General features: G+C 49.0%; 1 protein-coding gene across 1 annotated transcript; it reads left to right on the top strand.

The window, feature by feature from the left end:
* Positions 1-253: 253 nt before the first annotated feature.
* LOC125640692 (uncharacterized) lies at positions 254-14,923 on the top strand. The gene is made up of 5 exons (XM_075130659.1): positions 254-780; positions 1,357-1,466; positions 2,163-2,289; positions 13,224-13,340; positions 13,708-14,923. Exons 2-5 carry the CDS (start codon positions 1,425-1,427, stop codon positions 14,820-14,822), a joined length of 1,401 nt encoding a protein of 466 aa, XP_074986760.1. The 5' UTR covers positions 254-780; positions 1,357-1,424; the 3' UTR covers positions 14,823-14,923.
* Positions 14,924-15,833: the final 910 nt, after the last annotated feature.

Genomic DNA, 15,833 nt, shown 5'->3' with positions numbered 1-15,833 from the left:
AATCACGTGATTAATTGTGATTAATTTTTTTAATTGCTTGACAGCCCTAGTCTTTAGTTATTATCTGAACAGTGCCCCTGAGTGTGCGAGCTTCCCTGCTGCCTCCCCACGCAGTAAAGTGATACAGTTCCTGTCCCTAAAAGCAGAGACGTTAATTGCAGACCTGCCCCCATGGCGGGGTGACAAAGCAACGGAGTGGGGAGGGCAGTAACAGTGAGTTTCTACAGTTACTCAGCGAGGCATGAAGCAGACGGGGGGATCCCTGGGGTGATGGGTCTGTGACGCTCAGCCCAGGGTGATGCAGTGAAAGGAACTGCGAACCACCCTCCCCCTTTATTTCTCCGTCTGCTCCTCTCAGTCTCTCTCCGCTTTCCCTGTATATCCCCTTCCCCCTCTGGCCCGGAGAGCCAGTTACTTCCCGCGAGCTGGACTGGCTCCTGCACGGACGCGCGGAGACGGGGCGTGTTCCAGCCGGAGCAAGCCCCCGACTCAGCAGCTCTGCAGCCCGGGCTGGTGTTGAAGGACACAGGAAGGGGCTGGAGCAACAGAGCAGGCTGCTGCGGAGGGTGCTGCTGGGAGGAAGGAGGCAGCAATCGAGGAGAACAAAGAGCGAAGCTGGCTGCTGCTTGCATTGGGGTCAGAGAGCCGGACTGAGCAGCTGCTACTTCTCCCGAGCTGGGGGAGACCTGCATTGCAATTTCCGAGAGGGGGGCTTTCTCCCCCAGGCTTTCTGCCCCGGGCTCTGCCCACCCCAGCCCAGCCCTGAGCGGGAGACTGCGGGTGAGTGAGCTCGGGGACAGGGGTAACATTGACTCTACGCAAACAGCCCCTCCTGGGAGCAATTGCAAGGAGCGGATCCAGACATGGGCGAGGGAAAACCCCAAGAATGGGGCTGTCCCAGCCAGAGGGAGAGGGGCAGGGGATAAAGGAGAGAGAGCCTGACAGGGGCAGGGGGAGAAATAAGTGGGGAGGGAGCGGCCCAGATCTCTCGCCTGCCCTGACACGTGTATTGCAGCTTCCCTGAGTAGATTCACAGTCCTGTGGGCAAGGTGAGGAGCAGAGAGTGGAACAGCCTGTCTTTGCCTCTCCCGGTTCCCCTGGGCCTATGGCAGGAGAATCCCCCAAAGTGCCTCCTTTGGTTCTGTTCTTTTCTAGCAGTAGGTTCAGAGACGGTGTCACTGGGAGGGGTTTAAACATATTCAATTCAGTCCTGGTGGTGGGGCTGTGGCTGTGCTGGGCTAAAGCTTGTTCCCAGTATAGCAGTGTCTGGAGCATCTGTCTGCAGGGAAAGAGCCAGGGGGACTCGTGAGACTTGTGATGTGGAATTAAGCAAAGTCTGTTTGGAAATCTCCCCAGCTGCCCTTCTCGCCCTGACAGGCTGCAGAGGAGCATCCCTGTTTTGTGCCGGCTTGGCTCAGCTTTCCATGGGACAGGGAAGGGGAATGGCTGCAGTGGAGCCAGTTCAGGTAGGGATTATCGGGGAGTTCCTGGAGAGGGGCAGTAAATACACAGGAGGTGGGAGCATCTGGACAGTTTGCTCTCGAGGTGGGAGGGGGTAGGAAATATAGAAGATGGGGGGGGGGGGGGGAAGGACAGTGTGACAGACCTGCTGGAACTAGTTTAACTCGGGCCTAGATTCCAGGAACAGACCCATGGGGGTTGGGGTAGAAAATCCATGATTTGAAGAACAGGAAACAGCCCCCCTGGACAGGGCTGGGAAAACCTACCAGGCTCCCAGTGCTGGAGCGAGAATCTGCCAGCCAGAGCCTGTGATGAGATACTAAGGGGGCACCCACCAGTGCAGCTTAGGGGAGATGACCCATCCCCTCACATGCTGCTGCTGGCAATAGGGAGGGTGTTAGGATTCCTATCCTGGGGCTGAACCTGGACCCTGCCAGGGGCTCCATCTGTTGTGTCAGCTTCTGGCCAACAGGTGTGTGATGAATGTGAAGACCCTGCCCCTCTGTGTGCTGGGAGGGACAAGGGGCTCTTTCTTTCCCTCCTTTCACTCTGATACCTCCTGGCTTCTCTGAGCAGGGTGGGGGTGGGACTCTGGGGACTGTGCCTCCCAGAGCTTCCATTTTCCTGGCCCTGCTCCCCTGTGACTAGTAGGGCTGTCTCTGGGGCAGCAGGTACTGAGTGGGGGGCTCTTGCTCTTTCAGGGGTCGGTGACATTCGAGGAGGTTGCTGTGTATTTCACCAAGGAGGAGTGGTCTCTGCTGGACCCTGCTCAGAGAGCCCTCTACAGAGACGTCATGCAGGAGAACTATGAGAACGTGACCTCACTGGGTAAGGATTCCTGTCCCCTCAGATATTAGAAGGGGAAATGAAGAGTTAAGGTTCACATCGTCCCCACAATGCAACCTCAACTCTGCCCTGTTTCAGCAACAGCCCGTCATGCCAGTGACACACATGCTAATGCTCTGCCCTCCCCACTACAGAACACTTTGGGAACAGAGCACATGACAGGGTAGCACAAAGTCTAACATCTTCTCTTTGCTAAGGGAAAACTTGGGTTTATTTCCATTATAGCAGACAGAAGCTACCTACCCCAGGCCACAGTTAAACACTGAGCCTACTGCACACAAAGCATCTCAGATTAGCAAAACATTACCACGCCTTTTCCCTCCCCATGGGGATTCCTTCTGAGTCATTGCCTTCACTTACTCCTCACTAAGCCCGGAGACCATTAGCATGTTGACAATCCCCATGGTGAGAACACAACTTTGTGTACCTTTGTAGGTTGGGTCAATAACACTCAGCACTGAAATGAGGCAGACTTGGTCCCTCAAGGTTCATTTGCACCTCTCTTCACATTACAGTTACAGCTCTGCCAAGCTGCTCCAATTAATTCCTGCATCATTCAATTAGAGCTAGCACAGGGCACATAGCTGGAATGCATGCAGATTAATGGTGGTATTGCGGTCTGTGGAACACAACGCCAGTCCTTTCTCGTATCTGTTATAAACTCAGAGATTTTATGGACAAAATGGACAATGAGGTCATCTAGTCTGACCTGCAGCATAATACAAGCCATAGAATTACATCCACTTACCAGTTTATTGAGCTGAATACCTTGTGTTTGACTAAATCATCCTCTAGAAAGGCATCATATCATGATTTCAAGAGATGGAGAACCCTTCACGTCCCCTGGTAGTTTGTAAACCTTTGCACCTTTACTCAGCTATTCCCAATGTAGGGATTATTGCCAGCTCCAGGGCTGGGGAGTGGGGGCAGAGTTAAGGATGCATTGCAAGGGTGACGTTTACTTTAACTCTGTTTCCTGGTTTTCAGAGGTTTAGCCACCATCAGGACATGAGGCAGCACTGGGCAATGTTAAATGCTGCATAAAGGAAATTTATGGGCATTTAATGTCTTTGATGTTTTTTAAAATGGACTTTGTTGTCACTATAACTGTGTCTACACCAGAGCTCTTGCTGCCAGAGCTATGTGGGATAGGGATGTGATTTTTCACACCCCTCACTGACATAGCTATGCTGGTAAAGCTTTTAAGTGAAGGCCAGGTCAAAGCTTGCCTGTGGATTATAGAGCACTTGAAAATATTGCTCTCAACTGAGAAATGTTGGTATCAGAGCAAAACTTCCACAAGGAACTTCTACCCAACACACACTGTCTAGAAGCTGTCAGACATAGGACTCAAACACATGGATGTAGCTCAGCATCATTGGGGGAGGGATAGCTCAGTGGTTTGAGCATTGGCCTGCTAAACCCAGGGTTGTGAGCTCAATCCTTGAGGGGGCCATTTAGGGATCTGGGGCAAAAACTGGGGATTGGTCCTGCTTGAGCAGGGGGTTGGACTAGATGACCTCCTGAGGTCCCTTCCAACCCTGATATTCTATGATCAATGGCCACAGCATGTCCCTTGAGCCAGTTGTGTGAGAGCAGATTGCTAGAAACCCTCTGGCTCTGAACAGAGCCTTAGTCTTCCTGCCTGTGTGCATTTCGGTCTCTTTGACTTGTCGGTTTGGCTCATGGTGATCTGAAATTCCAAACGCTACAACTATTAACGCTAACTCAGGAAGTCCTTACAGAGGAGCACTAGCTCTGCTATAATTAAGGTTCAGCATTGCTTTCTGTTTAAAGGCTGACCATTCTCACTGCCCTAAAATCCACACGCTTATTTGGATTGGCTTGAAATGTGCTGCTGTTCGTGGGGGTGCCCAAGGATGGGATTATTTGATAAAGGGCTCTTGAGATAGACTCCTCCAAAGCAGCTTTTTCCAAAATCAGCTTGCTCTTATAACATTTTCTTGCACACACTTGCGGCTCAGACTAACCTGAGGGGGCCCTTCCATACTGTATTGTCAATAAACGCTGGCTTGTTGTGAAGAGCGTCTCTTGCATTGCTGCAGATACCTACTGTTTGCATCACCCACTAAAGAGAGGGGACTCTCTTGAACTCCCTGGAGAGCCATGGTAAGAAAAGGGGGTGCTGCCACCGGGCCCACACTCAGAGAAGTGATGCTGTGGGGCTTGCCCTCCAAAGAACTAAGCTTAGGGTCTAGCACATTAAAGGGGGCAGTCCCAAGAGAGACTGTAGAAAGGCTGCAGCTTCTAATGCCCTGTAAATCCATGGCATCCCTCTCTCTGAATCCCTCCATTGGTTCTCCCATCTCTGTCCCCTCAAACATAAACTGCTTGTCTTCAGTGGCAAGGCCTTTTGCAGCCTGTCTCCATCTGACATATGATTTCTGATTCAGCACTGAGATGCCAGCTCCCACCAGTGATCCTCCAGGGTTGCCAGCCTCCGTCACCTGCTTGTTAAAAGTTCAAACTATCCACTTCTTGCTTTCACTCATGCTGGGAGGAGCTCTCCATACACCTCCAGAAAGCTACCTCACGATCCTCCTTCAGGGTCCAGCTGGTGGCAGGCTGGAGAGAGGAAGGCTTGGGGCAAAGAGCTCTTTTGAGTTGGGAGGTCTGGGGGCAGTGAGGATGCCATGGAGCCGCTACTGTAGGGAATTGGGTGCCATGGAGGGCTGGGAGCAGTGGGAGGAAGTTGGATCAGGAGCTCAAAAAGCTGGGAGGGTTAGGGGTGTGAGTAAAGGGAACGTGGATGCTAGGTGCTCCAGGAAAGGGTGTTCTAGCTGTGGGAGAGAGGGGACACTCTTTTTGGCAGGAGTAAGGACCATTTAGAATGGAGTTTGGGATGGGAAGCGGTTGGGGAGCAGGAGACTTGGGGGAACGGGTACCAAAGAGGGCCATGGGCGATAGGAGGGGAGGAGAGAACACCAGCAGCACATGCTCTTGTCCCTAGGTGTCCGGGACTACAGGTCTTGAATGCTGGTCCATGGGGCTCTTAGCAGCTAATAAGTTCCGCCTGCCACCCAGGGACCTGCTAGCAGTTGTCAGACTAGAAGCCGAACCCTGACAGAGGACTCCAGCTGACTGGTGGAACGTTGGGGGTCCTGATCCCCTCTTTTATTTAACTGAAGCACAGACACAGGAAATAGTCCCTGCAGCTGGGTTTCCCCAGCTGAGGACTGCTTTCCCAGCGACACCTGCTCCTACTGCCTGACTCTGATGGCTTGGAAACTGACCCTGCTGGCTCTTGACTCCTGGTTTTGCCCTCTGGCCTGTCTCAGCGTCTGACCTCCTGTTATCTGACCTGGTCTGATGCCCAATTCCTGGTCTGACCACTAGCTCAGACTGCCTGCATCCTGGTGATGACACTGTGGGGGGTGGGGGAGAGCTGAGAGCAGTGAAAGGAAGGGGAGTGAGTAGCTGCACCTCTCTCCCCTTCCTGGTCTCTCTGAGTGCCCCCCCCCCCCCCCACACGCTGTCAGGCCTTGCGCCTTTCCTTCTGGAGTGGAATTCTGCTGTTCTCCTGCTCCTAGATCGGGCCCTAGGCTGCAATACTCTGTGTATCAGCCATTTTTTACCCAGCAGGTCAGGCTGAGTGGTGACACCTTTGACAGTCTAGGATCAGTGGTGCACAGTGACAAAACAGCCACCTTAAACACTGCTGTGGTTTGATTTTGCAGGAGGGAAAAAAAGTATATGAGAAAATGATTTTAAAATAACAAATAGGCTTCATGCATGCCTGCCGTCCTAAAGGCTTACCATCTCCTGATGGTCACCTAGGCAGGTCTAACTTCTGCTGACTCCCTAGCGCGGTCCCAGTTTCTGCCTTTTCCCCCCTATCTCCTAATCAGCCGTCCCCTTCTTGGGAACGAGTCCTTTTCTAAACTGCTCCAGTCCTTTTGATCTTCTTGGCTCCAGACCTTGGCCCTGCTCAGCTAACCCAGTTCTGTAAATTGTCTGGAGCCAAGAGGTAGACTATTCCAAGCTAATATTTCAGGCATTGTCACTTACCAATCCTTAAGCGATTAATAAGGGGTGTCTCATCTTGAGCCACTCTTCCTCCCTTCCTGCTTGTTTTCCTTGCTGTGTCCCTATTAAACTAAACCAGCATAGTAATACAATCAATATCCCAATAACCAGGCCAGGGTATTCAGTATTCATCAGTACTAAAGAGCCGCTCCAGCTCTGTCACAGGGGGTGTGGAGAAATAGGACTGAGGCTCTGTCTACCCTGCAGTGTAAGCTCAGGTTCAGACTCTGGCTCGAGCCCAACCCCCATTCCTTCTACACACAGATCTATCTGACTCAGGCCAGTAAGCTCTCAGGACCTGGGCCCTTGGACCTGGCCAGGGCAGTGATTCTGAGCCCGAGTTCCAGAAACTTCATCATTTTACAGTGTGGAAGCAATTCAAGTCCAGGTCCCCTGACTCATATCCTGAGCATCCAGCAATGCTATCCCACAATCCCATGGGCTAGTGTTCCTTGGCCTTTCTGTCTCAAGACTAGCCAATCAACTCCCAGGAAATGGAAGCATGCCCCTTCAAGTACAACTGCACATCCTATAACCCTGCCATTTTATTCTGACCACTGAACTGCAAACAGCTGTGGCCACCAACAAGAAGAGCCCTTTGCCCAGCATGCTGCTGCATGGCCACAGGACTACAGTCAGATTCTGGTGAATCTCTGGGACAAAGTGAGCAAGACATGGACTTCAGTAAAACCATCAAAAATGACCAATTGTACCAAGAAATAACAAACAACTGGCAGCACTGGGGATTACATGGATTAGTGACCAGTGCAGGGAGCAGATTAAGTGGCTCAAAAGCAACTACTGGAAAGCCAGAGAACTGCATCTCTGGGAACTTCCCAGCCTCCTGTCTCATTTACAATGACTTTGACCAGGTGCTGGGTGCTTGCTGAGCACTGAGACCCAAGAAATTCACGATAGCCTGGTCAGCAAGGATGACAACCTTCTGACGTTCAATTTCATAGAACTCCTGAGGGGAGCCAACAGCCATCAGATCAGGCTAGCAAAGTGATTCTGGTGCTCCGACTGGTCCCTCAGCAGCTAGCTGCAGCATATCCTGGGTCCATACTCAGAGGAGCTGTTTGATGACCCCTTGGAGGCGCATTCTGCTGTGGAACTGACAGCAGAAACAGAAGAGGCCAAAGTAGTCCTGGAGCCTGGTAAGTTTCTGGCTCCACGTCCATTTTTATTAATGTATGAATGAGGGGGATTTCTGGACTATGACCAAATGCAATTTTTATTACAAGCTGCAGGTGTAATGAAGCGGCCTCTGGTGGGACAGAACTGAGAGTTCAGGACAAATTGCTTAGAGCAGGGCAGTTACAGCCCAAAGCTGGAGTTCCTTTACTATTAAGGCAGCCAAACAGAGAGGTCTTTGGTTTTACCCCACTGGCTAACCAGAAGTCATACAAGCAATTCCTTCAGATACTCCAGTCCCCTTGTATCACCACCAGCACCGCTCCTTATGGGGACGAATGGTTATGAAAACCAATACCCCAGTAAAAGAAAAAAGGTTTTCTCTATCCCAAAGGACCAAGCCCCAGACCCAGGTCAATCTACAAGTCAGATCTTAGCCACAAATAACGCTGTTGCCAATCCTTTAGAATCTAAAATCTACAGGTTTATTCATAAAAAGAAAGAAATATTGATGAGAGCTAAAATTGGTTAAATGGAATCAATTACATACAGTAATGGCAAAGTTCTTGCTTCAGGCTTGTAGCAGTGATGGAATAAACTGCAGGTTCAAATCAAATCTCTGGAGTACATCCACAGCTTGGATGGGTCATTCAGTCCTTTGTTCAGAGCTTCAGTTTGTAGCAAAGTCCTTCCAGAGGTAAGAAGCAAGATTGAAGACAAAATGGAGATGATGCAGCTGCCTTTTATAGTCCTTTTGCTATGTGGCTTGTGCTTCCTTTGTTCCAAACACAAGCTACCCAGCACATTGCATGGAAAAACCTTAGAGTTCTGTCCATAGGCATGTCCCTGCATGCCTTGCTGAGTCACAAGGTGAATCTGCCCTCTCTCAATGGGTCAGTTGTATAGCTGATGGCCCTTAATGGGCCATCAAGCAGGCTAGACAGTGCTGATGCCAAATTGTCTGGGGTGTCACCCAGAAGCATAGCACAAGTTTGAAATACAGACGGTATAGAGCCAATACTTATAACTTTAAATACAAAATAGTACTTGCATACAGATAGCATAATCATAACCAGCAAATCATAACTTTCTCATAGACACCTTATTTGACCTTCTTTGTACAAGATTTGGTGCCACTGTACGACCTTGGTTGCAACAATGATCTATACAGTCACAGTTCATGTCAATAACGTCACAGCAGGTATCAGCATATATCTGCTTATGGCAGAATGCATGCCAGTGCCTTGGTGTCTCTGAACCCCCAACACCACGTGGAGTTCAGAATGAGACTGGGAAGAGCAAACAACAGATTAACAAGCATTTAACATTAATTTTTTGCTATATACTCGCACATTCTTACAAAGATGTGCTGGGGTGTTAAAGGTAAGATCCTTATATTGCCTTCCCTTTTAGTACACCACACTGGACAAATTGGCCATGCCACAGCAGAACGAGCCATAGAATCATAGAATATCAGGGTTGGAAGGGACCTCAGGAGGTCGCTAGTGCAACCCCCTGCTCAAAGCAGGACCAATCCCCAACTAAGTCAACCGCATCTGTAAACTGTACTGGGCAAGGGGAAAATGTAGTGTATGGATGACAAATTCACTTTCCAAAATATCAGGGAGTTTGTAGACAGTCCATAAATATGCCAGGGAAAGGGGTGGGCGTGGCTGTGCAGTTCTGTGAGAATTCGTATTACTGTGTGTGTCTGTATGTAGTCCAGAGGTAGATGTACTCAGAGCAGGGTGTATCATAATCCATAGGAAGGCAGTAATCCATGCAGACACTAACCCAGCCTCCTGTTGACTCCCTCATGAATTTTGACCCAATCCCAGGTGCTGAGGATTGCAAGCTTTTCCCATAGGAGGAACTCCAGATAAGTAGTCACATTTCAGGGAAGGGTGTATTTCCCAGGCCTTCCTCTATAGAACACCAGCCAACTCCACTCATAGATGTGTTGCCAAGTCACCATAAGCTTGAAAATCTCTGTGGCAGACACTGCTGGCTTGTCACCGGTACCTTGGAATAGAATGTCCTTTTGCCATTCAGGAACCTCCAGGATTTTGATGTCCTCCAGAATGTGGAATGCCTGAAAGACTAAGAAAGTTTAGGTAGTAAACCACAGCAACCCCCCCCCCAACTTCCTTGTGACATACTGGGGTACAATCCAGACCAGTGGGGGTCTGAGTTACCCCTGCCCTGTAACCTGGGGTGCCTTGCAGTGCCTTGCCACTGTAGCCTCCAACCTGGACTGCTCACAAACAGCCACCAGCATGCAGGTCACTCATGTGTTTGTGGAACTGCAGCCTGCCAGTCATACCCGAGCTCTCACCAGCCATGATTGTACTGCAGGGTGACTCCATCACACTCCCAGTCCCGGATTTCCCCCCAGAAATGTATGTCCTGTACAGCTCAGCCCTCTCCAGGGAAGTCCAATTATATTATATCCATTATTCCTTCAAAGGAATAAATACACAACAGTTTATTACCTTAAATAGAGTTATCCAGACACTAACTTAAACACACTGGATTAAATAAAACAATAACACAAGTTTATTAACTACAAAGAGAGAACTTTTAAGTGAGCATAAGTAATGAGGCTAAAAAGTCAGAAATGGTTACAAGAAAAATAAAGATAGGCACTAGAAAGTGTTTTAACTTATCAAACTATATTAGATTGGAGCAGAGTTTCTCACCGCATGCTTCCAGCAGTGTTACTCACCAACTCTTCAGGTCAGGATCCCTCCCCCAGATTCCAACAGCTGTTTTCTTTGTCTTCTCAGGTGCAGAGAACTAGAACGTCTGAGAATATAATGAATCTGAGTTTTACAAAGTATCGGGTTTTTGGCCTTGACATTCCACAGGCTCTTTTTTCTGGAGGTGCACTGAACCTTTTCTGAGACAATAATGAATTTGATGTCTCTTCTCATGCCTGTCCACCTTTGCAGCTGAACCCCAGTCCAGTAGAAGCCTGGGATAGAATCATAGGCTCAGAAGATTAGGGTTGGAAAAGACCTCAGGAGGTCATCTAGTCCAATCCCTTGCTCAAAGGAGGACCAATCCCAACTAAATCATCCCAGCCAGGGCTTTGTCAAGCCAGGCCTTAAAAACCTCTAAGAATAGAGATTCCCCCACCTCCGTAGGTAACCAATTCCAGTGCTTCACACCCTCCTAGTGAAATCGTTTTTCCTAATATCCAGCCTAAACCTCCCCCACTGCAACTTGAGACCACTGCTCCTTCTTCTGACATCTGCCACCACTGAGAACAGTCGAGCTCCATCCTCTTTGGAACCCCCCTTCAGGTATTCAAAGACTGCTATCAAATCCCACCTCACTCTGCTCTTCTGCAGACTAAACAAGCCCAGTTCTCTCAGCCTCTTCTCATAAGTCATGTGCCCCAGCCCCCTAATCATTTTCCTCTGCTGGACTCTCTTCAGTTTGTCCACATCCCTTCTGAAGTGGGGGGCCCAAAACTGGACACAAGACTCCAGATGTGGCCTCACCAATGCCAAATAGAGGGGAATAATCACGTCCCTCGATCTGCTGCAATGCTCCTACTAATGCAGCCCAATATGCCATTAGCCTTCTTGGCAACAAGGGCTCCATGTCAAAGTGTCCTGGAGCAGTCAGGGAGAAACCATGTCTGTGATGAGCTTATGATGGACATCCTGGACAGGGCCAACAAGGAGGAACAGTACCGAAGGGGAAAGGATTCGTGGCAAGCAGAAAGGCGAAAAGCAGGCTGCTGAACATGAGAAGAAATGCAGCATGCAAGGAGAGACTTGCACTGCAGTCTCTGGAGTGGGAACGTCCCTTGGAGGAGGAAGATAGAAAGACGTGTTAGAGACGCTGCTTGAGGTCATGGCTGGGAGAGTTCAGGCTCCTGCTCCACCTGCACCATGTCCTGAATCCCCTCCATGGTACCATGTCCGCAGACCAGGAACTCATGGGACTGCACCAGGGTTGAGTGGCCAATGGTCACCCTGATGCATGGGACCCGATGCTGGAGGGTTGGGGCTAGTTGCTCACAAAGCTCCAGCAAAGTAGCTTTCTTCATGCAAAAGTGCTGAACCCACTGCTGGTCCTTGCGGGTCCGCATGATGATGTGATCCCACCAATCTGTGCATGTGGCCCTGTTCCAGAAGCACCTGTCTGCATAGGGAGCACCAGTGGCTATCACCAAGAGCGGTGAGCAGTGTCAGCTAGTTCCAGGCTGCTATGTCTGTGTCATCGTCATCCTGTGACAGGTGCCTTCAGTAGATCAGAAAATGCCAGTGAAATGTTCACCAGTGTCTCATGCATACTCTGCCTCTTTCCTGACACAGGAGTGAAAGCACAAGCAGGACAAGTTCTTCAGATGGTGATTTGTCCATGCTGCTGGCTCCAGTTGTCAAGAGCATGCAGACTCAGGAGATGGCTCAGCTGGGTGTCCTGGTGACCTGCAAAAACTTCTGTAAAGTGCCACAGGGTGGACTGTTAAGTCCCCTCAGTGCACCACGAACAAAGGGCTAGAGTGGCGACAGCTGTGGAGATCACCGGGAAATCTGGGTTAGGCTGGTTTGACTTGGGTCTGTGTAATGCAATGTGGATACATGAGTGCAGTGTGGGTACATGAAATCCATGTCCAGACATTCTAAATCTAGGGTCAATATAAAGTGTGGGCTTTCAAACCCAGGTTTACAAACAATGAGGCTGCAGATGTGAGTCCACAGATCTGGGCTTACATTGCAGTATGTTCATATGCTAAGAGACGTGGGGAGGGCAGGGTCAGTAGGAGATAGGGGAGGTTTTGCGGATCTTGATCTGCAGAGAGTCCCAGCCCATTAACACATCATCCCCGCCGAGGCCCTGTTGATTTGGAACCTGCACTGCACTCTGATTATAGTCCACTTTCACTTTTTCCAATATTATTTTCACTTTGCTTCTCTCTCCACCGCTCGGTGCCTACACCAACACCCACCCTTCCCTACCCCCTGCAACCCCAGCCACCTTTCGTTAGTACTTATGTCCCTCCCAGCCACAAGATAACCAGTCCCCTGGCACAAATGGGCACTTTCTCGGTGATGTCACAGGTTGGCAGTGAAACTTCTGGGAAATCAGAGAATCTTACTCCCCTCCTCCCCATCTGCATCAGCCACAGTCTCGCTTCCTTGCGGGGTTCTTGGATCATTTAGTCACTCCTTCCCAAGGTCACGTGGTCTTATGCTTATTATTCACAATCTCCTTTTCCAGTGGAATGAGCATCCTGAGATGTAGCATCTAATTCCCCAGCCTTCTTCACATGAGCCTTTTCACATACCCTGAGCTGCTGCATTTGGTGGCATTCCCCACTCCATCCTATTCCATACTACACTGAACCCCGCCAGTCCATTCTTACTGGTCCCAGCTTCCCTATGACCTTTCGTTGTCTTTGGGCCTCTCTCTGTTAGCAAGAAGCAGTTCCAGGGTGACTTCCCCTCTTACTAGACTCTTCGCATTCTGGAACATGGAGTGATCGTCTCTGCATTTTAGGAGTCCCCTTGTCCATGAGTGTCTGGCTTTGTGTGTTCCCAGCAGATCTGGAGCTAGCTAAATGCCTCATAAACAGAGTCACCTGCACCTTTGAGAATCGGTGGAACTCACCCTGACATCTTAACTGCTTTAAAATGGGCAGGTGTTAAAATAACAGAACTTTTTTTGCAACAGAGGTTCCATGACTTAAGCTGATCTCCCTGGTTTTCTTTCCCCCCAAGCAGGGTTTCCAGTTTCCAAACCTGATGTGATCTCCCAGCTGGAACGAAGGGATGAGCCATGGGTCTCAGATCTCCACGGCTCTGAAGAAAGAGAGATCCCAAGAGGTGCCTGCACAGGTGAGGAATCATGAAACCAACTCAAAAAGTATCAGCACCTAAAAGAAACCATTGGGATTCTGTACAAAGACCTTGTGAGCTCTCCAACTTCAGGATTGTCCCCATCAGGTGCTGTGTCCTTAGGGCAGATATCACTCATGGCTCCCTTGCTATCCTGACTGACTCCTGGCAGAAGCTCCCTCCCTAACCTCCCTTCCCTTGTTTGGATGAGATGCAGAGGTAGATTTGATCCCCTCCTTTCTCCCTTATGAGGCAGAGTTTGGGGAAATACAAGTCCTGATTTTTTTCCTGTCTCCTCAGCACTTACTTTGTTTTGTGCTCCCCTTTTCCATCCCTGTTTCTGAGGTTTCTCTCTCTGTCCCGGCAGGTGAGGGGATGGTGAATGAGAATGAGGAACCGAATCCTCAGCCAGAAGAGGCTGAGCAAGTGGAACTGCATGGGGCATTAGTGCAAAGATCCCAGTTGATTGTGTCCAGGAGCCATGAGCAGGGAAAAGCCTGTAAGAGTCAGCACAGACCAGAGAGGCAGCAGGGAACCCAGCCAGGGAGAGAAATGGGTAACTCCATTAATTATCGGGGAGTTTACAAAGACTGCAAGGAAACCAGAGCCCGGAAGAGAATCTCCCTGGGAGACAGAAACAACACATGCACTGAGTGTGGGAAAAGTTTCAGTAGCCACTCACACCTTACAAAACATGAGAGAATCCACACAGGAGCCAGGCCCTATGAATGCTGTGAGTGTGGGAAAAGCTTCACTCTGAGCTCTCACCTTATTATACATCAGCGAATCCACACAGGAGACAGGCCCTATAAATGCTGTGAGTGTGGAAGAAGCTTCACTGACAGCTCAACCCTTATAAGACATGAGAGGGTCCACACAGGAGAGAGACCCTATGAATGCTGTGAGTGCGGGAAAAGCTTCACTCAGAGCTCAGCCCTTGTCACACATCAGAGAATCCACACAGGAGAAAGACCCTATGAATGCCATAAGTGCGGGAAAAGCTTCAGTCGGAGCTCAACTCTTATTACACATCAGAGTATCCACACAGGCGAGAGACCCTATGAATGCTTTGCGTGTGGGAAAAGCTTCAGTCAGAGCTCATCACTTAGTACACATCAGAGGATCCACACGGGAGAAAGACCTTATGAATGCTGTGAGTGCAGGAAAAGCTTCAGTTACCGCTCAGACCTCGTTATGCATCAGAGAATCCACACAGGAGAGAGACCCTATAAATGCTGTGAGTGCAGGAAAACCTTCTCTCGACGCTCACACCTTATTACACACCAGAGAATCCACACAGGAGAGCGACCCTATGAATGCTGTGAATGCGGGAAAAACTTCCGTCAGCTCTCAGCCCTTATTAGACATCAGAGAATTCACACAGGTGAGAGACCCTATGAATGCTGTGAGTGCGGGAAAAACTTCTGTCAAAGCTCAGCCCTTACTGCACATCAGAGAATCCATACAGGCAAGAGACCCTAGAGATGTTCTTAGTGTTGGAAAAACTTCCATCAGAGCTCAGCCTTTATTTATCATCAGAGAATCCACAAAGAAGACAAACACCATTAAAACCTTGTCCAGGGCTGACCAAAAAATATTTTCTTTAATACTTTTACTAATTACCACATAGTGAACTTTAAGGCTGCTTGAACCATTTGTGTCACCATGGTCCACCAAGCAAGCGATTTGCTTTTGCTTTTTAAAGCTCACCATTCTTTGGGGGTGAACCTCTTTGATCTTTCTATCAACTCATTTGAATTATGAATCATGGGAGTGTATGTGTCCCTCCTACCAGGAATCCCCATCAGCCCCAGATTGGGTAGCAAAGGTTGAATTTTAATGAATCCATACATTGGGGGGGGGGGGTTATCATACCCTATGACTGCAGAATTGCTAATATAGAACCTATTTTTAAGAAAGAAAAAAGTGATCCAGGAAACTAGAGGCCTGTTAATTTGGCCTCAAATACATGCAAGGTCTTGGAATGAATTTTGAAAGAGAAAGGAGTAAAGCACAAAGAGATAAATGGTAATTGGGATAAAATATATCATGGTTTCATAAGATGGTAGATCATGCCAGATCTATCTGATAGCTGTTTTTTTAGACAAAGGAAATAACAATAGATCTAATCTACCTGGATTTTGATAAGGCATTTGATACAGTTCCATATGGGGAATTATTAGTTAAATTGGAGAAGATGCAGATTAACACAAGAATTGAGAGGTAGGTAAGGAACTGGTTAAAGGAGAGACTACAGTGGGTCATACTGAAAGGTGAACTGTCAGGGTGGAGGGAGGTTACTAGTGGCGTTCCTCAGGGATCAGTTTTGGGACCAATCTTATCAATATTTCTTTTACTGACCTTGGTGCACAAGGTGGGAGTGTGCTAATAAAATTTGTGGATGACGCAAAGCTGGGAGGTATTGCCAATACTGAGGACCCAAATATAATACACGAAGATCTGGACGACTTTGAAAACTGAAGAAAGAGAAAT

The sequence above is a fragment of the Caretta caretta genome, chromosome 7 (assembly GCF_965140235.1).
Source record: "Caretta caretta isolate rCarCar2 chromosome 7, rCarCar1.hap1, whole genome shotgun sequence".
NCBI classification, from domain to species: domain Eukaryota; kingdom Metazoa; phylum Chordata; order Testudines; family Cheloniidae; genus Caretta; species Caretta caretta.
Note: the sequence above shows the minus strand (reverse complement) of the source record. Positions and strands in the feature narration are given on the sequence as shown.

Coding starts and splice junctions, on each gene's coding strand:
- LOC125640692 (XM_075130659.1), top strand. CDS start 1,425: ATGGGACAGGGAAGGGGAATGGCTGCAGTGGAGCCAGTTCAG. Junction 2,290..13,223: donor TGAGAACGTGACCTCACTGG/GTAAGGATTCCT, acceptor TTTCCCCCCAAG/CAGGGTTTCCAGTTTCCAAA. Junction 13,341..13,707: donor CCCAAGAGGTGCCTGCACAG/GTGAGGAATCAT, acceptor CTGTCCCGGCAG/GTGAGGGGATGGTGAATGAG.